Source organism: Sciurus carolinensis, chromosome 18, assembly GCF_902686445.1.
Source record: "Sciurus carolinensis chromosome 18, mSciCar1.2, whole genome shotgun sequence".
Lineage (NCBI taxonomy): Eukaryota > Metazoa > Chordata > Mammalia > Rodentia > Sciuridae > Sciurus > Sciurus carolinensis.
Genome location: NC_062230.1, coordinates 20,719,496 through 20,743,304, shown reverse-complemented (window position 1 = coordinate 20,743,304; position 23,809 = coordinate 20,719,496). Strand labels below are relative to the sequence as shown.

Sequence of the window (23,809 nt, the reverse complement as noted above, 5' to 3'; positions counted from 1 at the left end):
GTGGCCTCATGGTCAGGCAGACTTACCTGCTTGTGGTGGTGGGCAGCCCCCAGCAGCTGCAGACCCTGTCCTCCAGCTTTGCAGCCCAGGGCGAGAGGGTGCCTCTGTGCTGAGCTGCAGCAGAAGTCCTAGCGCTTGACCTCAGCGGGTCACGTTTGGTCACATATCCATCTCAGGCAGATAGGAGGAATCCTGAACCCCGGGGGGGAGCCCACCCTCCTGAGCCACACAGGCAGAGAGAGGCCATCACCAAAGAAAGGAGAGTTCCCATCGAGCCAAAGGAAAAGCCCGTGCTTATTCAAGAAGCCAGCGAAAATGTGTGTCGGGCCTGGACGGGCCAGACCTGCTCTGCAGACAAGTGCTTTGACTGTAGAGATGGGCAGGACCAGAGGGAGGAGCCTGGAGGCAGGTGGGAGGACAAAGGAGGTGTTCAGCTGGCTCTGTCTGCAGACCCGGGAGCGCAGCTCCCGCCCCTCGCTTCCAGAGCCGCACTGTGAAGCAGGTGAAGTCACAGGGTCCTCGGTGCCGGGAGTTCCAGCACAGGGCTGCCTCTTCACACGATCTTTGAATACTAATACTAACCCAGAGAAGGGAGGCGACCTACCCAGGGACAAGAGTCCAGCTCATGGCATCCTCCCCAGCCTGGCCTTTGTTAGGGTACCTTAGTGTCTGCCCATTCTCGGGACCTAGGGGAGGGGACCTGGGCATGAACAGAGGATCTTAGGATCCTCGTGTGAGAATCGGCACGACCTGGCTGGCATCACTTGGTCCAGCCTCACCCCCACTGAGTCCCCAGTAGATGGGCTTCCAACCCACTGCACCCCAGTGATGGGTAACACACTTTCTTCCTGCCAAGTCTTATTTTGAGTTGCTCTGCCTGGGTCTGGCTTCAGGAGCCTCACAGGACACGGAGCGTGACAGCGTGGGGTCTGCAGCCTCCAGCCTGAGTTCAAATCACAGCTCTGCTAATTACGAACTCCTCAGTAGCAGTCTTAGGCCACTTAGGGCTACTATAGCAGGACCACAGACTGGGTAATTAATAATGAGCAGACTGTTATCCCTCACGATCCCGGAGGCTTGGAAGTCCGAGGTCAAGGCACTGGCATCTGGGAAGGGCCTTCTTGCTGAGCTATCCCACTATCTCCAGGAGGAGAGGGCAAGGGGGACTGGACTCAGCCTTTCATAAGGAACATGAACCCATGCACAGGAATAGCATTAACCCATTCATGAGGACACAGCCACTATGTCCTAACCAGCTCTTGCAATCCCACCCCTTAATTAAATCTCAACATGGGTTTTAGAAGGGACATTGAAGCCACAGCCGTACCCCTGTCTGGAAACAAGGATAGCAACAGCCAGCATCTGCCTCCCAGGATGGTGATCATGAAGTGATGCAGCCCACCATGGTTAGCACTGCACCCAGCATGTGGTAAATGCTCAGTAAATATTTGGCCAGTGTTAGTCTCCTACAAAGCAGGGTAAGAGCGGCTCTCTTCTCTACAGACTCTACACCCACCCCCACAGTTAGATTCTTGTCACTTGGTCTCAGTGTTGTCACTGTCTGTAACCTCTGGCTACGTTCCAGGCATTTGAACGCACGGAGGTCCAAATCTCACCTCTTTTGCTTACTGGCTACATAACCCTTGGATTGGAGCAGTGCCGGTTGCTGCAATAAGTCAGTCCGGGTCTCCGACTGACACAGCAGTTCACTTCTGGGGCACAGAACAATGCGGACAGGTTATCCTGGTCAGCAGGTGAAGTCACAGGGGCTCCTCAGGGCCTGAGAGCCCACGGTGTGGCTGCCTTTTCAGTGTTTTTGAAGTATAATACTAACCCAGGGAAGTGAGGTGCCCATCCAGGAACAAGGGTCCTCCTGATGCACGTGCCCCTCCTTCCTTCTGGGGACCCCATCCCTCTAGGGTTTGGAGTCCTCTGCACCAGGCCAACACCCAGAAGAAAGAATAGAGGAGCCTCCCACTCTGGAGAAGCCCCAGACCAGGGGTGACACTTTGGTCCACATCCCCCTAGGGGGAACCCACTTCGTGGCCACACCTAGATGCAAAGGAGGCTGAGGATGGGGCGCTCTGTGGGGCAGCCACTTTCCAGCAGTGACTTGGTACTGCGGGAGAGGAAACAAGTTTGGTGGCCAGGTGGCTGTCTTCCATGGCAAATGGGCCTCCATCCTTCAGCTATAAACCAGCGAGCAACACTCCATCATGGCCGTGGTCGCCCAGCTTGGGCAGTCGCTAAGATCATTGAATTGCACACTCCGATGGCAGCCTTGTCGCACAGAGTTTATCCCTCAGCCAAGCTTTTTTCAGAAAACACAGGAAGTTTCCTGTCCCTTCTCAGGGTTCTCTGAGGACTCAATGAGTGAAACCTTGCCAAGCTGGCAGCACTCCGCACGTGTGCACACACGTGTTTGAGAGTCTGCGCGCATGTGTATATGCTACGTCTGTGTGCCCGTGTGTGCCCGTATACACACTCGTGTGTCTGTGTGTGTCCAGGCGAGTGGGGAGCAGGGGCTCCAAGCAGGCCTGAGATGGGTGTAGCTTCACGGGGTGACAGCAGCCCAGCTGCCTGCCAACAGGAAATGGTAGGCGGTTCAGTCTTGCTTCTTGCTTGGGAAACCCTCCCCCACCACGGTGGCCCTCCCAGCATATGGCAGAGCCGCCCCTGCTGCGGTAAAGACCGGGGCCCCACCTGCCCTCGGCCACTTAGAAGGGAGATGGAAGGCCTCCCTCGGGAGCAGTGAGGACATCCCTCAAGGTGCATGGCCCAAGGAGGTCCCCAGGGGCCACACAGTGAGCCTGAGTGTGGGTGGATATGGCGGCCACTCTGCGGAGGAAGCTGAGGGCAGCAGAGGCCATGGAGTCCACAGCTGCTCCTCCAGTTGCTGCAGTGACGATAAAGTGAGGATCCTGTCCCCTCAGTGCCAGCAGACACACCCAGCCTTTGAACCCACAGCCAAGCACACGTCGTGCCTCACTCGGGGCCTGGGGTTCTCTGGAAAAGGAGGTGCTGTAGTGAGGAGCGGCGGAGCTCGTGCCTGTGCGGCCGAGACCGGCGCCCAGTGCCAGGCGGCTTCAACCGGAGCCATACAGAAGGCGGGATCCCGGCCAAGACTCCGCCCTCTTTTGGGCCTCAGTTTCTCACTGGCTCCTAAGGGATCTGGGTGAGATGATTCCAGCATTCTGGCTCAGGAGGTTACGGTGGGTGAGGTACCACCTGGAGCCAGTCTCAGCGTGTGGCCTTGGGTGCAGTATTTAGTCTCTCTGCACCTCATTTTTGTTGTCTCTGAAGTGACGGTGTTATCAATGATACTTACCTTAACTGGGCACGGTGGCACACGCCTGTAAACCCAGTGGCTTGGGAGGCTGAGGCCAGAGGATCACAAGCTTGAGGCCAGCCTCAGCAACTTAACAAGACCCTGTCTCAAAACATAAAAAAGGGCTGGGGATGTGGCTCAGTGGTGGAACACCCCTGGGTTCAACCCCTGATACCACAAAAATAAATAAATAAATCAAATGAAAATCATAAAAACAACACCTGCCCTGTAGGATGCTGAGACTCAGGCAAGGCGGCTCCTGGCCCCGCAGCGAGAGGGACAGTTCGTGCTGGTGGCACTCCTGCTTTCCTCACCATACAGACAAGTGAGCTGAGGCCCAGAGGAGTGGTGGGACCCACTGCAGGTCGCCCAGCCAAAATGTGGCACACGTTAGATCAAGGCCAGGGCTGCGGAGCCGCTAGGCCCGTGCTGTTGCTGTCCCTGCCGCTGAGCCTCCTAAGTCAAGCATGGTAACTGGGTCAGAGGCGATGTGTACCTGGGCGGTGATGTGGCGGCAGGGACAGGCTTGTGGGTCGATTCCCTGTGGAGAACAGGCCTGAGGGAGAGGAAGGTTGGGCAGGAGGGGTGAGTGTGGGGACCCCCAAAACGGGCCCTGTGAACCACGGAAGGGAGAGCGGTGAATCTGATCCCCTGCCTCTGGGGAGCTCCTGGCCTGTTGATTGACAGGGGCACTGTCAGAACACACCCCCTCCCCACATGGTCAGTAGAGTCCCTGGAAAAGGGACAGGGTGCAGGAACCCTGGGGCTCATCAGAGGCAGGAGCTGGCACCTGCCGGGCATCAGGGGAGCTTCACAGAGGAACAAGGCCTGCGTGGCCGGGACGTGACTTGGGCGATAGAGGAGACTGGAGTGCTGGAGGAGACTGGGGCCAGGAGAGCTGTGGCCCCCTGTGGCTGTGCCTCTGACCCAGCCCAGTAGAGACCCAAGACAGCTTGGAGGCCAAAGGGCAGGGGCAAGCCAGGAGCCCAGCAGTCCCTGGTGTGAGAAGGAGGGAAGGCTTGTGGCCACTTGCAGCTGCCCGTCAAGCTCCCAGCAGAGACACCCTGAAGCCACTGGGCGGGCTGCAACCCAGGGGAGGGGGCACGTGTGTACACATGTGCTGTGCGCACGGAGGCTGTCCGCCTCAGCCCTGGGGAGTCCACACACCGGGAACAGGTCAGGAGAGCAGCCCAGCATCCCATGGATGGGGAAGGGTTCAAGGCAAGAGAGCTGTCCACCGTCCACAGAAAGGACCTGAGGAAACGGCATAGTGTCGCACACCTATAATCCCAGATGCTTGGGAGGCTGAGGCAGGAGGATGACAAGTTCGAGGCCAGTCTCAGCAACCTAGGGAGAGCCTTTCTCAACGTTTTTGAAGAGCTGGGGAATGTAGCTCAGTGGCAGGTCCCTTGCCTAGCATGCACGAGCCCCTGGGTCCGATCCCCAGTGCCACACACGCACAAAGGCAGGGGGCCTGGGGCATGCTGGCCCACACAAAAGTAACCATATCGTTCCCTGCTGGCATTGAGCCAGCCAGCCTGTTCCTGAATCGGTCCTCTTCACCAAGTAGTGGATGTTTGCTGGGGCTTGGAAGAAGTGATCCCTGGCAGCCCGGACACCAAGGAGAGCCCACCATGGGGAAACAGCACCCCCTAGAGCCCAGTTGGGGCTGCTGCAAAAAGACCCAGCGCTGTGCAGCCTAGAGCTGTGACCACCAAGCTAAGACTTGGTGCCCTCAGGATTGGAGGTAGAGGAGAAGGGGAAGCAGGACTGGGTTTCCGGAGGCCTGGCACCATTCCTCCCTCTGGGGGTCTCTGGAAAGGGCTCACCAGGCTGCAGACTAGACCCCGAGGGCAACCATGTGGCATTTCCAATGGAGTCCCCAGCACACGTTCTGATCAAAATAACCTAGGAAAGAAAAGGCCATAGCCCCGGGTGGGAAGGTGCTGTTAGAACCGGGTCCAGGAACAGAGCTGCTCCTGAATGGAGGGAGCAGGATCCTGAGGAACCAGAAGTGTGGAAGTCAAAGCTGGGGGAGGGCTCCCTGCGCCCCAGCCAGCCACCAGGATGGTGCAGATGGAGCTCCGCCTGTGGCTGGGTGGGAGGCCAGGAAGTTCCCTCCTGATGTTCCTCCTCTCCTTGCGAAGTGGGAGGCTGGGTCGTGAGAGGGAAGAGGAAGAGGCTTTGGGCCTGGGAGGGGGCCGCCCCTCCCAAAGAGCAAATGCAGCTTGAGGTCTAGGAACATCATGCCAGACAATTATGAAGTGCTTACTGTATACCAGGCACCAGGCCCTTCATATCTATTATTTTACTTGATCCTAATAGCATAGAAAATAGGTGCTGTTGTTACATCTTTTTTGTAAATGAGTAAACGTAAGCAGAGAGACATGAACTAACCTGCCCAAGCACATCCAGCTAGTGAGTGGCAGATTTAGGATTCAAATCCAGGCTGGCTCACTCCAGTCTCTGCTTTCTCTCAGATGGAGCTATGGCGCTTGTCCTTCAGGGAGCAGAGGACTGGGGGTGCTGGGAACGCTGGGTGAGGCCTCTGGGATTAGAAGTAACAGGGAACGAGGCCAGGACGGAGGGAGGTGCGTCAGGAGCGCAGCTGATAGAGGGCGCGTACTGGCCTCCACTGCTGATGCGCACGCGCCTGCACACACGCACCTTCACGCATGCGCCAGGAAAAGGCCCGGCTCCCCTAGCCAAGCCCTCCCTACTTTGCACGTAAGGAATGAAGATTCCAGAGTGGACACCTGGAAGACGAGGGTAGGGAGGGACAGGAGCTTGTAAAGGGGCAAAACCAAACTCTCGGGGTAATGGACACATTCATTATCTTGATCAAAGTGATGGTTTCATGAATATGTATATGTCAAAAGTAATCAAATCATATGCTTTAAATGTTGGTTTATGTACATCAAATATGCCTCAACGAAACTAGGAAAATTAAGTGAAGTAATATAACAGGGAAAAAATAAAGGCCCTGGATGGGGTGTTAGCTCTCTATCACCCTATTGAGTTTCCTGTCACCCACTTGGAACCTTTAAGTCAGGTCTCCTGTCCCCAGCCCTAGGCTCACCCCGTGACACCCTGCTCCCCCATCTTCACATCTATGTGTAGATTCAAGGACACCTGTCTATGTGGGGACAAACTCAGTAGTCAGGATTCACCCCAGCTTGCATGGCAGCAAAGGGGTTTCAGGCAGTGACTGGAAGGGAGGAGTGGATCTTTGTGGGACAGGTGCTCTGTCCCAGTGTCAGGGACTGGGTAGGGCAGGGCCCTGGGACCACAGCTGCGTTGTGCCTGAGTAGGGTTGTGTTGTCATCTGTTGAGGGAGACCTAGGCAGTGCGGTGTGTGGCCACGTCCGCACTGTCCTGCCACAGCGGGAGCAAGACCACATGGCTGAGGTGCTGGATTCCACAGCCCGCCTCAGGCCTGCCCTTCCTCCATCCCGGCCTTATTTTCCCCTCAGCCCATGTCCCCTTTGATCATAATATATAAATTGTGTGTTCTCTGTTTATTGTCCATCCTCCTTGGGACGTATGCACTGGAGAGCCCGGATTTGTATGTGATGGGTCAGTGTCGTGTCCCCAGCGTTTCGATGTCCGCCTCTCAGTCAGCACTTGCTTCGCGTTTGGGACTGGGGCTGGGCTGTGGCTCAGTGATAACCCAGCAAGCAGATGCGCACACCCATCTCCATAAAAAGCAAAACGACAAACACGAATGGACACATGCACATGAGCTCTATTTATGGTCCTGTCGCTATGTGACATAAATGTGTGCCTTGCCTGGCACTGGTTGGATGACAGCAGAACCAATGGACCAGGGGTGCTCAAGTGCTAGTGAGGCACAGGGACCGACTCCAGCCTGGCAGGAGAAGCTTCTGGAAAGGTGATTCCACAGAGATGCTTGTCGCCCCCTTGTGGTCGGCTTGGGCCTGGCATGGGGCCCAGGAGAGTTTCCTGAGTGCAAGGGCAGGCAGGAGGTAGGTGGAGAATGGGGACCTGGTCTGATGTCACTCTTCACACTAAATCCCACCCCCAACAGGGAGAAGATGAGTGTGGGCTGCCCAGAGCCCGACCCTCCTCACTCCCTGCCCTGCTGTGGGCCGGGGACCACCCCGGGGCCTGGCACAGGTGTGCCCCTCCTCACGGAAGACATGCAGGCGCTGACCCTCCGCACTCTGGCTGCCAGCGATGTCACCAAGCACTATGAACTCGTCCGGGAGCTGGGCAAAGGCACCTACGGAAAGGTTGACCTGGTGGCCTACAAGGGTACGGGTGAGTATCTGCAGGGGGACAGTCATTAAGGTTGGTGGGGAGCAAGGAGGCAGAGATCACGGTCCAGGTGGTGGGATGAACCTGAAGCAGCCCAGAGAGGCGCCTGAGCAGATGGGACAAGGAGGACTCGGGGCAGAGTGCCAGACTGGAGAGCGGGCTGTTTGGGGGCCATCTGGGTGCCGTTGGGACAGGTCTTGAACTAGAATGACACCCAGTCATCAGCTCCAGAGTCATCGAGCTTAGCTCGGCTTGAGGGGTCCCAGACCACACCTCACAGCTGGGCCCACTCAATCAAAGGAGCACACAGCTGGGACTGGGTCTCTGTACCCACTGAGGGCAGCAGGAAGAGCCCTGGACATGGGGTCCCCTGACTACTTGCTGGGTGACAAGTGACCACCTTCCTTGTGCCTCCATTCCCTCTTCTAGAAAGTGCTGGAGGCGGCCTGTAACATGTCGGTGCTCTGTGGACAGTGCACACGTCTGTCCAGGCACTGTCAAGGACCTGTGTCTTACGGTGCCATATCTTCTTCTTCTTGTTCGTCCATTTAACAAACATTTTTGCTGAGCAACTACTCTGTGCTGGACTCTAGAGAGACAGCAGTTGACAAGATAGTTTCCTGTGTTCAAGGAGCCATGTTCTAGCTGGGAAAACAGATGCCACAAAGAAGTAGACAGCATGGCAGCGGAACAGGAGAGCAGGGGCGGGAGGCAGCGGCCCTCCTGAGCACCTCCCTGTGGGGAGGGCTGCACACCCGGCAGTGGACGGCGTGAGCCAGGCCCTGCTGTGTGGCCTCAAGCAAGTCCTTTTGCCTCTCTGGGTCTGTTTCCTATCTACAGGATGGGGACAGTCTTGTTGCTGGACAGGCTGTGCAGACAGACAGGTATGGGTATGTGGCGGGCGCAGGGTGCGGGAAGGAGCCTCACCACTGTCACCATGGCCTCTACCAGGCACAAAAATGGCACTGAAGTTTGTGAACAAGAGCAAAACAAAGCTAAAGAACTTCCTGCGGGAGGTGAGCATCACCAACAGCCTCTCGTCCAGCCCCTTCATCATCAAGGTGTTCGACGTGGTCTTTGAGACGGAGGACTGCTACGTCTTCGCCCAGGAGTATGCGCCTGCTGGGGACCTGTTTGACATCATCCCTCCCCAGGTACCTGGGATGGTGGCATAGAGAGGGGAGATGGTCTTCAGGGTCCCCAGAGTATGAGACTTGGGGAGGAGTCTTGTTTAATCAACAAGTGTTTATTGAGTGCCTACTGTATGTCAATCACTATTTGGGGATTGAAAGGTCCTGCCCCTGTCCTAGTGGGGCAACACACCCTCCCTGATAAGCCAGATGACAGCAGACTGAGATGAGCCCTCTGAAGCAGACAACCAGAGCCATGGGCTCTAGTCCAACGGCACCCTGCTGTGCACAGGGAGGGAGGTCCACCTGGAAAGGAGGTGACCCTAGAGCAGAGAGAGTGGGGGAGGGTTCCAGGCCCAGGACAGACTCTGCTGTGCCAGGTGCTGGCTCAGGAGGCTTCCTGGAGCCTCAGTATGGACATAGTAACCACTGAGGATCTGATGGACCCAATCAGAAAAGGAGCTATGGCAGCACTTGGTCTGTACTTGGGGCTCCATATGCCATTATTTGAACAAGGGTGGGGGATGAAAGCCACCTCTCCAGAGATGGGTGGGAAAGTGCCTGGTAGGATGGGGGAGGGTAGCTGGCACCAGGATCTGGGGCAGAGTCACAGGAGAGGGGCAGTGTCCAGTGAGAGCATGGCCATAGGGTCGCAGCCCGGGGGAAGGGCCTGAAAGGAGGAGGAAGTAGGGGTCTGGGCAGGCGTGCTGGGTCACCACTTAGCCCGGCTCTCCCTGCCCCGCCGGCAGGTTGGGCTCCCGGAGGACACAGTGAAGCGCTGCGTGCAGCAGCTGGGCCTGGCGCTGGACTTCATGCACGGGCGGCAGCTGGTGCACCGCGACATCAAGCCAGAGAACGTGCTGCTGTTCGATCGCGAGTGCCGCCGGGTGAAGCTGGCGGACTTCGGCATGACGCGCCGCGTGGGCTGCCGCGTGAAGCGCGTGAGCGGCACCATCCCCTACACGGCGCCCGAGGTGTGCCAGGCGGGCCGCGCCGACGGCTTCGCGGTGGACACGGGCGTGGACGTGTGGGCCTTCGGCGTGCTCATCTTCTGCGTGCTCACCGGCAACTTCCCGTGGGAGGCGGCGTCGGGCGCCGACGCCTTCTTCGAGGAGTTCGTGCGCTGGCAGCGCGGCCGCCTGCCGGGGCTGCCGTCGCAGTGGCGCCGCTTCACGGAGCCAGCGCTGCGCATGTTCCAGCGCCTTCTGGCCCTGGAGCCCGAGCGCCGTGGGCCGGCCAAGGAGGTCTTCCGCTTCCTCAAGCACGAGCTCACGTCCGAGCTGCGACGGCGGCCCTCGCACCGCGCGCGCAAGCCGCCCGGCCCCGGGGACCGCCTGCCCGCTGCGGGGCCACTGCGCCTGGAGGCGCCCGGGCCGCTCAAGCGCACGGTGCTGACCGAGAGCGGCAGCGGCTCGCGGCCCGCGCCCCCCGCCGTCGGCCCGGTACCCGTGCCCGTGCCCGTGCCCGTTCCGGTGCCCGAGGCTGGCCTGGCGCCCCCGGGGCCCCCCGGCAGGACCGACGGCCGCCCGGACAAGAGCAAAGGGCAGGTGGTGCTGGCCACGGCCATCGAGATCTGCGTCTGAGCCGGCCCCGCCGCCCTCGGGCCAGGGCGCCGAGCACGCAGCCGGGCGGCTGGGGAGCAGCCCTCGGTCCGCGCTGAGCCGGTTCTGCCGGGCGGCGGGAAATGGAACAGCCGCTGCGGCGGCGGGAGGGAGTAGTAGTAGAGTAGGCGGCCCAGGCACCCGGCCGGTCCGGCGGCGGGTGATAGAGCCACCAGGAGACCTCGCGCGCGGCCCGGCTCGTGGGCCTTGGCCCAGAGAAGCCAAGCCCCGCAGACCCGAGGATTCAGAGACCCCCTGACACCGGAAGCCAGGGAGCTTGCGGGCCAGACTCCCCCATACCTCCTTGAGCCCTGGGACCCCCTAAAAGTTGCTCCTGACCTTTTGCACCCCCTGGTAGATCATCCTACAGTTCCTGCCCTTCTGGCCACTCCTCTGTCCCTTCTGCACCCTGGGCACAGAAAGGGACTGAAGTGTAGGGCAGAGAAGGGGCCTTGAGCCCTGGCATGGGGCCAGGTAGTAGAGGATCCAGCGACTGTGGGCATGTCCTGCCCCTTTCCTGGGAGGCTGGAGGGAGAGGCCAAGCCCCTGGAAAATGTAGCAGAAGTCTGGATGTCACATAAGCGTGTGTGCGGGCACAGACCCCCAAGAATCTAGTACGCCCCTACACCCCCATTCTGCTGATGAGAACCCTGAGCCCAGGAGGGAGGGCCATTGCCTTGGCCACACAGCCACTGAGTCAGGGCTCTGGTAGACCTTCCCCTTTCCCTTATCCCCCCAAACTACTGTCCTTACACCTCTGGGGACAGAGGGCTCCAGGGCAGGGGTCTCAGGGGCCACTACAACCTCTAGGGCAGGGAAGCCCAGGGCAGGTCCAGCTCCCCCGGCAGGGCCACCTGCTGCCTGCCACAGGACCCCCTCGCAGATCCCCCAGCCCTCGCTGCTCCAGCCGGACACAAGGCCTGGGCTCCAGGAGGCAGCGAGTTGATTTGCATCAGTAATTTCTCCTGGGCTTCTCTGGGGTCAGACACCTCGACATTGCTCTGTCAGGCTGCCCCCCCATCTCCACAGCCCCTGGAGAAGCAGGGGTAGGAGTGTATCTGTGGGCGTGGGGGGCGTGGAAGTGTGAGGGGGTGTGTGCGGGTGCGCAGAGCACACACGTGTGCAGCCTGGTGCATCCCGGTGACTGTGCGTCCAGACGCCTCCATCCCCTGCCCAGCCCCCCAAGGCCTCCTCACCAGGCAGCTGTCAAAGAGGGCGGCCAGGCCTGCATTTTGACCACACCCCTCAGGGAATCCGGTGAGGAGGCACCTGCAGGTTGGTCCAGGTCCCTGGGCAGCAAAATGGAGAGGAAAGGAGCCAGCCTCAGCCAGCGCTCCCCGCCACCCTGCCCTCTGTGGAGCCCTGGGCCCGCAATAACCTCAGTGGGTGAGGCTGCTCCCTCTGCCTGGCAGTGCCCCACCCACCAGCCGGGGCTGCCTCTACCAGGGTTCCTCCTGGGGTTCTGGAGCCTTTGAGGGGACTCCTTGATAGGCCAGGCCTGCTACATGGGACACCACCACCCTCTGGCCTGGAGTCCCACATCTCCACTCACCCCTCAGTCCCATCCCGCAAAAGGGCTATAGGTGCCCCTGCCCTGCCCGGGTCCAGTTTACAATCAGCGTGTGGTCGTCCCAGGGCCTGGCCTGCGCCTCGATGCACCCGATCCTCGAGACCCCACCTCCCCCACGGGCACGGGGCCCAATACGCCAGGTAAGTAGCAAACCCCCTCCCGCCAAGGGCCACATCTCAGAGAAGGCCCCACCACTGCCCCGGCCGCCTCCTGGGCCGCCCAGGCCCTCCTCTCCCAGCAGCCACTCCTCCTTCTGCCTTAGGCCTCTCGACATCCTGATCTCTCCTGCAATAACAAGGAAGCGAGATTCCACAGTCCACGTCCCTCGCCAGACGCCCTCTCCCCCTCTGTTGAGATCCTGTGTGGGAGTTTTCTCCCTCGTCGTACTCCGTACTCGTATCTAGGATGTTAGAGCTCGGAGGGGACCGTAGGTACGTAGCCCAGTCCCCTCGTTTTCAGCGGCAGCAGCCAGCCTGACCCTGAGCAGGACTGGAACTGGGCCAGGATTCTGTTCCTGCCACCGCCGCCGCCGCTGCTGCTGCTACCGTCTCTGTTGGTCGGGTTGGGACCCTTTGCCCCTTAGGAGAGGTGTTGGTCACAGATGTTTACCTCAGTTTATGTCATTGTCGAAGAAACAAACAAAAAATAGCAAAAAATTAATAACATCGTAGACATGGAAACGTAGAAGACAAAAAAAAAAAGAACAAAAAAAAAAAAACACAAAAAAACCTCCCCCTCGCGGTTCTTCTGTGAAGGTACAATGTGTACATGTGTGTGCGCACGTGGGTGTCTCACCCACCCTGGGGTGGGCCGGGGCGTCCCGGACCTCTGTCCAAGCCCCTGTGTCTCCCACACTGCCCCCGTCCTTCGGTGCTTCCCAGAGGCCCTCTGAGCTGGCCTGTGGGGTGTGGGGAGCCCCGTGGATGGGAGGGGGCCACAGGCCAGCTGGAGGGTGTCCACCAGGTCCACTGAACAGAGCCCCAGGCTGGTAGCATTCAAGCCTGGCTCGGGACCTGGGGCAGGGTCCTGGGCGGACCCCAGCCCCGGAGCCCCAGATTCACGTCTTGCCACCGCCACCCCCACCCCCAGTATGTGTTTGTAAATACTCTGGCACCCTTTGGCCCTGAGAAGGTTTTTAAATGTGTTATCTACTTCTCTAATCATGACAATTGCTATAAAATAAACAAAAGTTTAGAAAAATCATCCCTGGTGGCTGTGTGGTCTGGCTGTGGGTGGCAGGGAACACACAGGGCCTCTCTGGAAACTGAAAGGTTGATCTTGATCAGTGCTCTGAGGTGGCATCTGCAGAGCTGGGGCAGCCACCCCGGGCCAGGGCTCAGAGATGGGGGCACTGAGGACCTGATTCTGGGGATGGGCTGGGAGTTGTCCCTGGCCTGGTGTCCAGCTTCAGCTTGGAGCCCTTCAGACTGGGCAGGAAACAGGCCAACACCCAGGAGAACAGAGCAGGCCAATTCATCTGGACACCCCTCAGCAACCATTTTTTGAGCACCTTTGGTATACTGGCTCTGGACACAGCAGTGAGCAGGACAGATAGGGCCCCTGCACTTGGCAGCAGCCATCTAATGATGGACACGGACGTTACCCAAACAGAAGGCCAGGCACTGGCACTCCCCAGGACCGGAGGGTTAGTTCTCTGGGCACTGGGACTCATGCGGTGGAAGCTCAGTGGGCCACAGATGTGGCCAAAGGCCAATGGAGGCTCTGAAGCTGGGCACGTGGGGTGGTTATGAGGAGGTTGGTGATTCAAAGCAATGCGGGCTGATGATCTGCTCCTGTCAAGAGAAGGACTCTGCAGGCAGCACCGCCCCCCAGCCTGTCGCAATAGCCTCCTTGGCTCACAGTCCCCTCAAGCTCTTCACGGGAGAGCAGCAGGGTTAAAAGATCTGTCGCTCTGTCAGAACCCTCCACTAGCTCTCCAAATCAAAGCCAGAGCCCTCTCAGAGGCCCCGAAGTTCCCATGTGGTAGCAGGTCTGGTCCTCCTGCCTTCCAGCCTCATCCGGGCTCCTCTCCCAGCACTACCTGCCTCCATGCTGCCTCCTGCTGCTCCCAGAAAGCCAAGCATGCTCTCACCTGAGGGCCTTCACCTTTACCTTGGGCTCTCCCACCTCTCCCCAGGGCTCCCTCCCTCCTTCAGGCCCCTGCCCAAACGTCAAAGGTCTGGGATTGCGGGTCCTCATCCGACTTCATTACACACTGCACAGGCGACACTGCAGTGCCATGTGTTTGTCATCCCTGTCTCCTCCTAGGATGCAAGTTCCATAAGAGCAGACACAGGATTTGGCGAACTGCGACTCCCCACCGCCCCCTCCATGCCTGGTAAAGGGCCTGGTGCATGATGGGAACTTCGCCACAATTGATGAAATTAACAAACGAATACCCAACACTGCATTAGGAGAGAGGATCCAGCAGCAGACAAGGCAGGCTATCCACACCTGGAATCCCAGCAGCTCGGGAGGCTGAGGCAGGAGGGTCATGAGTTCAAAGCCAGCTTCAGCAACTGAGCGAGTCCCTAAGCAACTCAGTGAGACCCTGTCTCTAGATAAAATATAACAAAGGGCTGGGGATGTGACTCATTGGTTAAGCAACCCTGGGTTCACATCCCCCATACCAAAAAATAAAAAACGAAGTTTCTTTCCTAAAGAGGAAAACAGACATTAAATAGGTTACATAATGATCTATGACATGGGAGAAGGGAGAGAAAAAGAAAGAAAGAAATGGAAAAAAAGAAAAAAGCCACCCTGACCAGATCAGAAGCAGAAGGACTCCTACCCACGAATTTGATCTAGGATATGTTAAAGAAAAACTCATTTCAAAATGTCTACCACCATCCTGCAATGGTAAGGACAGACACCTGAGGCAATAGTCCCTTTACTTGAATAGATTGGAGCGTAGAGAGGAAATCTACAAATGCAAACAGCATAGCCTGGTGGGTCCCCCAGCTTGGTGTACAAATTAGCACCTCTTTAGGACTCCCGATGTGTCCAAGAATGTCAGAACTTACCACTAGGGGGCCTTGGCTTCCTGTTGCTATGGCTTCTGTCTCCGCCACTCTGGCAACATCACCACCTAACACACAAAGCCTTTGCCCCACCATGCTAATAGCTTGATAAGAAAGGTTTAGGGCAGCTTCACCCACACACTGCATGAAAACCAGACAGGTTTCTTATAGGCCCCCTGGGAGCTTTCATTTAGCCTGGGTCCCCTCCTCTTGATCATGAGAAGTTCCCTCTTACATGAGCTCAGTGTCCTTCTCTGTCTGTGGTCTCCCATCTGAACTAACTCAGTCCATCAGAAAATTCCAATAACATTGAACTTCAGAAGGAGAAAAGATTGTGATCTGGATTCCTTTTTTCCCAAGACGCTCCTTGAACTCTATGCAGATTTTCCCCACAAGCTCTCCAAGGCAAGGGATATTGGAAGGAGCAACCTCAAAGGCCCCTTTTTGCCTTTTGCTCAGCACAATAGATGCCCCCTCAACTTAGATTCACATCAGTGAGGGGGAGTCCCTGAACAGCACCTCCCTCTCAGAAATGTCAAGACTATATACCATCTAGTGCCTGGTTTAGGATGGAAATGTGGGTGGAAGAAAAGCAATTTAGAGGTATTTACTGGCAGCTGAGGGAAGGAGATTGTTCATCACCCAACCTTGAGTTAGTGGAGCTTTGGAGCAATCAGGAATTCGGGGGTTTCCATTTGGAGCCAAAAACGGGCAGAAAGAGGACAGTGACTCCCGAGGCCAAGCACATATAGTGACAGTCAAGAAATCATCTAGGCACTGCCTGACCCAGGAGAGGGGAATCCCACCTTGAGAGTCCTCAGAGATCATGAAGGACTTGATTTTCCTTGGTATGTAGTAAGGGCACAGACTCCAGGCATTGGATTCTGATCTTAGATGGAAAGGCGGGAGGGTTGCAGGAAGTGGAGGATTTGGGATCATCATTCATTCCAATTAGGGTATGGACCATGAGATGCTAAGAATACTGTAAGATGGGGCAAGGTGTGCGCTTTGGTGGCTCAGCACTTGCCTCCCATGTTCAAGGCCCTGAGTTCAGTCCCCAGCACCACATCACCACCATCATCATGGAAGGTGTAGTGGATACCTACTAATTTTATCTATTCAGCATTTAAAATGCGTTAAAAAAAAAAAAAAAAAGAATCATCGGAAGACTCTGGGTAGTAAGGGATACCAGAAAACTGAGAGGAGGTCTAGTTTCTTGGGAAGTGAGGGGGTCACAAGTCTATCCCTGCATCCTGCTGCCCTGGAAGGAGTCGGAGATGGCCTCTTGGCCAGCTGCAGACTGACATCCAGCAGCCACGTGCCCTCTGGGGTTCTCAGGTGCCTCATGTCGTCCCAGTCTCAGAAGATGCCTCTACCTCCTCTCTCCTCCCTCTGCTTCCCTCTGACCCCAGCTCTTGGTGTATTTCAGCTCAATTCCTAGTCCGGTGTTGACAGGGAGAGACAGGCGACTTCCCTTCAGTCACCTGGGACAATAGTGGGGAAACAGGAGTGTTTCTTTCTAAACAAGTCTCTTGTGAGAGTCACACCTTAGTCATGGAGCTCCATGGATGTCCTAGGCCCCCAGGACTCAAGGGGTCTCAGAGCTCTGCTGGCTAAGGCCAAAACTGTCCCGCAGTTCTTAACCTGGGTGCTTATTAGCATCACCCACCTGAAGACTTATTAAATACCCGATAGAGGAACAAGATATAAGGAATCAGCCGAACAAATTCAGAACATGGGGTCTTCTCTGGACAATTAGTCTAGTCTCTTCCCAAAGTAAAGAGAAGGAGGCAAGAAAAGATGAGGGCCTGTTTTGCCAGTGTTAAGCCCCTGGTTTGTTAAAATGTATCTGGGCACCACTCCCAGAATCCTCTGGGGTGAGGCCTGTGAAGTTGCATTTCTAACAAGTTCCCAAACCACACTGCAAGGAACCATTCCAGACTAGAAGAGTCGAAGATGCAATAACCAACCACAAGGTATAAACCTGATTCAGAAACCAAACGTCTAGCCAGGTGCAGTGGCTCATGCCCGTAATGCCAGCAGCTCAGGAGGCTGAGGCAGAAGGATCGCAAGTTTGAGACCAGCCTTAGCAATTTAGGGAGTCCCTAAACAACATAGTGAGACTCTGTCTCTAAATAAAATATTAAAAAGGGCTTGGGATGTGGTTCAGTGCTTACATACCCCTGGGTTCAATCCCTACTATCAAAAAAAAAATCTATAAAATGCAATTTGGGAATAATTGACTTCATTTGAATATAGATTCAAAATGAGAAGATTATTCTTAATTTTCTTGGGTATACAATAACATGTGACTCTGGGGGAAGACATTTTTATTTTTAGGCAATTCATGCTGAAGTATTTAGGTGTTCAGAACAAATATGGCAAAGTGTTAACGGCTGGATCTCAGTGGTGGCTAACCACCACACCATCCTTCCAACTCCTCTGGTTTAGAACACACTTAAACATCTTTTTTAGTTGTAGATGGGCCTTTATTCTATTTATTTATCTTTACGTGGTACTGAGGATCGAACCCAGTACCTCACACATGCTAGGCAAGTGCCCTACCACTGAGCCACAAGGCCAGCCCCTGTGTTGGGCTGTTTTAAAGGTGAAAAGCCAGGAGGGGTGAGGGAGAAGGACTCAGCTGAGCGAGCAGGGGGCTGCCAAGAGCCGAGGCCAGGCCCCACAACACCAGCCCCCTGGGTCCTGAGGGTGTGAGGAAGCCCTTGAAGGTGTAAAGCAGAGTGTGACATGATCTGATTTTATGGATGACTTAGAAAATGCTCCATGGCCAACCACTAAAGAGCTGCTAATGCCTACACCAGAGAAGGATGATTATCCAATTAGAAACCAGAAGCCGCTTCTTGTGTGAATAGCTGATTGTCTGAATAAGATGCTCTGGTTCCCAAAAGCTTTGTGAAAATAAACACTCTTAATCATTTGTAAATAATTATCATAATAGAGATCCCAAGGCACCACCCCCAAACAATTAGACCTATTCGTGGGCACCAGGACCTGGTCACAGACCCTCGGGTGATCTTTCTTTGTAACCTGCAGCCCTAGGGCGATGAAGAGCCAGCATGTCTGTGATGGATCAGTCCCTGGCTGCCCTCCTAAACACCAAAGCACCCAGCTGCAAGGCCATGTAATTGGGGTGCTCTGAGCCACAACCACAGACAGACAGACAGACCCTAGTTCCAGAGGGCCCAGGCCAAAGAAATTTGCAATCTTGGAATTTCAGAACCTTTGCTTTCTTTACTTTTCCACTCCATTGACTTTTCCGTTCATGTCAGTGATCAATATACATTGTAAAGAATTAAAATCCAGCCAGGAACAGGGGCACACGCCTGTAATCCCAACATCTCGGGAGGCTGAGGCAGGAGGATCACAAGTTTAAGGCCAGACTCGGCAACTTAGCTAGACCCTGACCCAAAATAAAAATAAAATGACTGGGGGTGTAGTTCAGTGGTTAGAGTGCTTGCCTAGTATGCCTGCAGACCTGGGTTCTAAGCTCAGAATTGCCAAAATTAAAGGTAAAAAGGACTAAGGATGTAGTAAATAAACAAATGTGCATACTAGCATTTAAAAAATATGTTCAGTTGGATTAAGTGGTTTACAAGTTTTATCTTCTTGGGACAAAAATCGCTACATCTCGGCTGAAGCCTTATTCTCTGCTCCAAGATGAACAGACTGCTCCCAGGTCTGTTGTCCAACATCATCTTGGGGTCTCTCTCCTCTGATCCTTCCCCTAAGTAGTCCCTTCTCACCTTTCCTGGGTTGGCTCTCTGGTTCCTCTATAGCACATATTTTTCTTACTTGATTTTCTCCCGTTTAGGAGGAATGCATTGATTCACCAATAAATGATGAATACGAAATATGTTTCTTGGGACTTTGCAAAAAAAAAAAAAAGATTGGCTCTTGCCAGATTGATTTCCAGAATGCCTGTCTCCCCCTATGTCCATCTTTCCAATCTGCTACAGTTTGCATCTCCACCAGCAACGTACGAAAGTGTGCTTCCTGAGGAACCCCACCAGGGTTAATTTTCTCTTACCTGAGGGGTATAAAGTACTCTCTCATTTGTACTTTAATTTGTGTTTCCCTGGTGACCAGCAAAAGCAAGCTTCTTTTATTTACTTGTCATTCGGCTCTGCTTCTGTGTGAACTATCTTTACATACTCTGGCCCATTTTTCTTTTGGGCTATTTGACTTACTACTGTCAATGGTAAGGACTGAACCCAGAGATGTTTTACCACTGGGCCACATCCCTGGACCTTTTTATTTTTTATTTTGAGATAGGGTCTCACTAAGCTGTTTAGGACCTCTCTAAATTGCTGAGGTCAACCTCGAAATTGTAATCCTCCTGCCTCGGCCTCCCAAGTCGCTGGGTTTACAGGCGTGTGGCATAATGCCCATACTATTCTTCTAAGACTTTTATTAAGCCTTTAGTTCATCTGTGATTTACTTTTGCATATGTGTGAGATATTGATCCCATATTATTTCTTTGTTGTACCAAACTGGGGGCCTCGCACGCGAAAGGCAAGAGCTCTGCCATTGAGCTACCTCACCATCCATGATGCAATTTTATTTCTTTATTCTTTTCAAACAGATAGCTGGTTCCTCTAGCACCTATTATTAGGTATACTGCCCTCTTCTGACTGAATCGAAGTTTTCCTTTGGTTATGATTTAAATTCCTGTTCATATCAAGATCCATTTCTGAGCTTTCTCTTGGATTCCCTGGCTTGTAGATATTTGACATTTCCTGTGTGGAAGTTTATATAACCTTGGCTAATGTTTAAAAGGTCCCTAGTATGGGCCTCACAGGTGTTGGCAAGGACTCTATCATCGAACATCTCTGCCCTCCCAACACACTTTCTTCTCCAATGCTGGGGATGGAACCCCGGGCTAGTGCATGTTAGGCGAGCACTGTCCCTCTGAGCTACATCCCAGCCCTTTTTATTTTTGAGACGGGATCCCCCTAAATTGCCCAGGCTGGCCTCAAACTTGACTCCTGCCTCAGCTCCTGAATAGCTGGGATTATAGGACATAGGCTATCCCACCTGATCTATTTTTGTTTTTCCACGTCCAGTCAGTGATTTCTAACAATACCAAATTATCTCTTCTTTTTCAATAATGAACATTTCATTTTTTCCACTTTGGTGTATTTGCTAGAAACTTTAAGGCACTGTTTTGTTTTGATTTTACAGGAAATGGCATTAGTATTCAGAATGATGTTTACCGTTAGATATTGGGGAAGAAGATATCTCATATTTAAGTTGTTTACTTTTATTTCCTTTTTTCAGTTTTTTAAAGAACTTTTAGTTCTCCAATGACTTCTCAACATCCACTGATAGTACTTTGCTATTCTCCTAGTGTGAAATACACAATTATATTGATCAATTACTTGATCATTCCCAAAATAAACCCCATTTTCTTCAGGTATGTTATTCTTTAGATTTACAATTGTGCTTTTTTTTCTTTTCATTCTTTTTTTTTTTTTTTAATATTTTATTTAGAGACAGAAGTCTCACTCAGTTGCTTAGGGTCTCACTAAGTTGCTGAGACTGGCTTTGAACTTGTGATCCTCCTGCCTCCCCATCGGCTAGGATTATAGGTGTGTGCCACAGTGCCCAGCTTACAATTGGTTGGGTGTTTTTTGTTTGTTTGTTTGTTTGGTTGGTTGGTTTTGTTTGTTTGTTTGTTTTGGTACTGGGGATTGAACTCAGGGGCACCTAACCACTGAGCCACATTCCCAGCCCAATTTTGTATTTTATTTAGAGACAGGGTCTCACAGAGTTGCTTAGTGCCTCTGCCTTGCTGAGGCCGACTTCGAACTTGAGATCCTCCTGCCTCAGCCTCCGGAGCTGCTGGGATTACAGGCCTGCGCCACCGCATCCCACAGCAATTGTATTTTAAAGTAACATTTTATTTAGAAAGTTTGCATCAAAATCATAGGGAGATTAATCAGCAAATTTCCTCTTCCTGGCTTGTCCTTTGCTTTTTATGTTCTTGTAATTTGTTTCTTGGTTTACTAGGTATCCGATTTTCACATTTAGGTCTTCATAAAATAAACCAGAGTCACCATCTTTCTCTGTGGCCCAGTAGAGTTTAAGTAACATTGGACTCACCTTTATTTTCATCACCTTATCTGACAGTACTTCAATTCATCTTTGAAATCAATCATCAGGAACTGGTGCCCGTACGCACCATGTTTTACACACAAAAATAGTTGGCAACCTAAAACTAGGTCAAGAGGCACAGAATGAAGACCCGGCAGCCGAGTCACGGTAGGTTTCTAACTTACTCATCCACGTCACCAAGGCTGAAGCGCAAGGGAGAGGGCGAGCGCCCGGCCTTCTCCTCCGCCGATTCCTGGCACGGGCGCAGTACAGACCTGTTACTTGCAAGGAGAGGAGACGCCAGAGCCACTTCATGGCTCTTTTCTCCTTTGCTCGAATAGAAACGTGCTGCGTTTAAACACCTGTCATTTTATGGGTGGGTGAAGCTGTGCGGGCAGCAGGAGACAGACTCTGGGGGCAGAAGCCCAGGGGAGCGTTTGAAGACCAGTTCTGCCAGCTGCGTGGTCCTCAGTGACTTAGGAACCTGCAGGGAACGGGGAGGGCTCTGTTGTAAAAGAGGCTGGTGTGAGGTTTAAATAAGCAAAAGGCCTCAGAAGGGCTGTTTCCCTTTCTCTCTCTCTCTCTCTCCTCTTTTGGTAGTGCGGGTTGAACCCAGGGGCACTCTACCTCTGAATCACTGAACTACCCCCACCCCTTTTTATTTTTTCAGTGTGGAGATAGAGTCTTGCCACGTTGTGGAGGGTCTCACTACGTTGTCCAGACTGGCCTCAAACTTGAGATCCTCCTGCCTTAGCCTCCTGAGTTGCTGGAATTACAGGCGTGCACCACTGCACACCATCCACCACAGGTCTTTGAGGTGAGGAGCCCCCACATAAAACACAAGAGGAGAGGCTTAGTGCTGGGATGTGGATGTGGGATTAGCCTGATAAAGAGAGAAACTGAAGCACAGAGAGGGGAAGTTACTTGCCCAGGGTCACGCAGCTATGGAGAAACAATGCTGGAATTCCAACCCAGGTCTTCCTGACTCCAGGCCTCCCTGTCCCAGGGCCTGTCCTCAGAATCTGGAGGACCCTACCAGCCCTCCGTAGCCCACTGTACCAGCAGCTTCCTGAGAGGGCTGTGCACCACCCCCATGTCCCCGCACCTTCCGTACCTACCCCCGCATGAGTCACCCACCAGAGCAAGAATGAAAGAACCCACCTCCCTGGGGGAGGCCTCCATGAAAGAGCACTCGGGTTCCCATCTTAGTCACCACTTCTCTTAGTTCCCACCCCTCCCCCCGCTGCGGGGAGCCGCCTGTGACACCTGCGGTGGGCTGGAGCCAGCTGGGCTGGTGAGGGGGGACCACACACCTGATCCGAGGTGGCCGCAGGGTGACCAGGTGACACCAGTCCCCCGGTTCTCCTCGCCCTGAGAGAAAGCAAAGAACTTTCTGGACAAATGCTGCCTGCAGGCTGTGACGGCTGCCTTCTAGGTCCCTACCCCTAGGCCCTGCGCCAAGCCCTCCGGGCCTGGGAAGAGCACCAAGTTCATCAAAGCCCCAGAGGCACCGCTGTCCCTATTTTATAGATGGGGGACTGAGGCTCAGAGAGGGCAAGCCATTCTCCCAAGGTCACAGAGCAGCACAGGAGAAGGCCGAGTGCTGCGCTCAGGCACTCAGTGCCAGGACAGACCACAGGAGGCTGCCTGGGGCTCCCCCTCCACCCCAGGATCCTGGCCCTTCCTGGCCCTGCTGGGGACTAACATTCCGAACATGCAGCTGGGCAAGGCTGGGCCCTGTGCTGGGTCTTGTCCTGCCTCTTGAGCCCAGGCCAGACACGGCCCCTGAGGACGGCGGGCAGGGGCACCTTGGGGAAGGAGTGGGGACACCAGCTCTGCCCCCAATACGAGTCCCAAGCTGTGGCACCAACACAGCCCACAGCTCCCGGCAGCCCCAGCCAGCCTGGCCGCCCTGCAGACCTGCACAGGCAGCAGCATTTCTTGGAACACAGGGTTGTCGCCTCCTCTGGGGGGCCCCTGGGATGTGACCGCTACACTTAAAGCCCTAGTGGCTCACCCACGTTTGAATCCCAAGTTTGCTACTTCCTGTAACCATGGGCAAATCACGGAGCCTGTCTGAGCCTCAGTTTACTCATCCACGGAATGGGGCCGGTGACATCTCCAGGGGTCACAGAAAGGACGGAGGAATTAGCCGGCCAGGCGCTTGAGACATATCGCTTCCCGCCAGGCCCACGGTGATCTCGGAATTTACCCAGTCCCTTAATGGCACCCGGGGTCCCGTTGTCTCTGTCTCCCTCCCCTCTGGACCGAGGGCTCTGGGAGGGAAGAGAAGCAACATCCATATTTCCATTTTTGTTCCTGGAGCCCAGCAGAGGACCACAGGACCTGTCCAGGGTCTCAAAACATCCTTTTTTTTTTTTTTGAATGAAAGTCCAGGGAGCTGCAGACCTGCCATTGAACCCCGGCTCCAGCCCCTGACAGCTGGGCGAGGAAATAGGGGAACACCAAGACCAACAGCGAGGATGTCAGGGAAAAGGCCGAGGATGGTCGCCATGGCAACTGACCCCTCCCTCCCTGACTGGTCAGGCTGGCTGAGGCCCCCCCCACCCCCCGCAGTGACCCTGGGGAAGTCAGCGAAGCTCAGCAGCTTGGTGCCTCCGGGACCCCCGGGATCATCGGGTGCACACATGTAAGCACAGCCGGGCTGCCCGCAGCTGGCATAGCTGGGTACACAAGGACAAGGGCCTGGGTCAGCCGACTCCACACCTGGGCCATGTCGCCAGGAGCTCTCCTCAGGGCCCCTC

General features: G+C 54.8%; 1 protein-coding gene across 3 annotated transcripts in view; it reads left to right on the top strand.

The window, feature by feature from the left end:
• The window catches only part of Sbk1 (SH3 domain binding kinase 1), a 51,159-nt gene extending 38,049 nt beyond the window's left edge, over positions 1-13,110 (top strand). For 2 of the 3 annotated variants that reach the window (XM_047533885.1, XM_047533884.1), the window contains exons 2-4: positions 7,377-7,609; positions 8,558-8,760; positions 9,486-13,110. In XM_047533885.1, coding sequence (XP_047389841.1) covers positions 7,384-7,609; positions 8,558-8,760; positions 9,486-10,319 — 1,263 coding nt within the window. In that variant the 5' untranslated portion in view covers positions 7,377-7,383 and the 3' untranslated portion in view covers positions 10,320-13,110. The remainder of the gene's footprint in view (positions 1-7,376; positions 7,610-8,557; positions 8,761-9,485) is intronic. The other variant, XR_007106138.1, reaches the window with a different exon arrangement.
• The last annotated feature ends 10,699 nt before the right edge of the window (positions 13,111-23,809 follow it).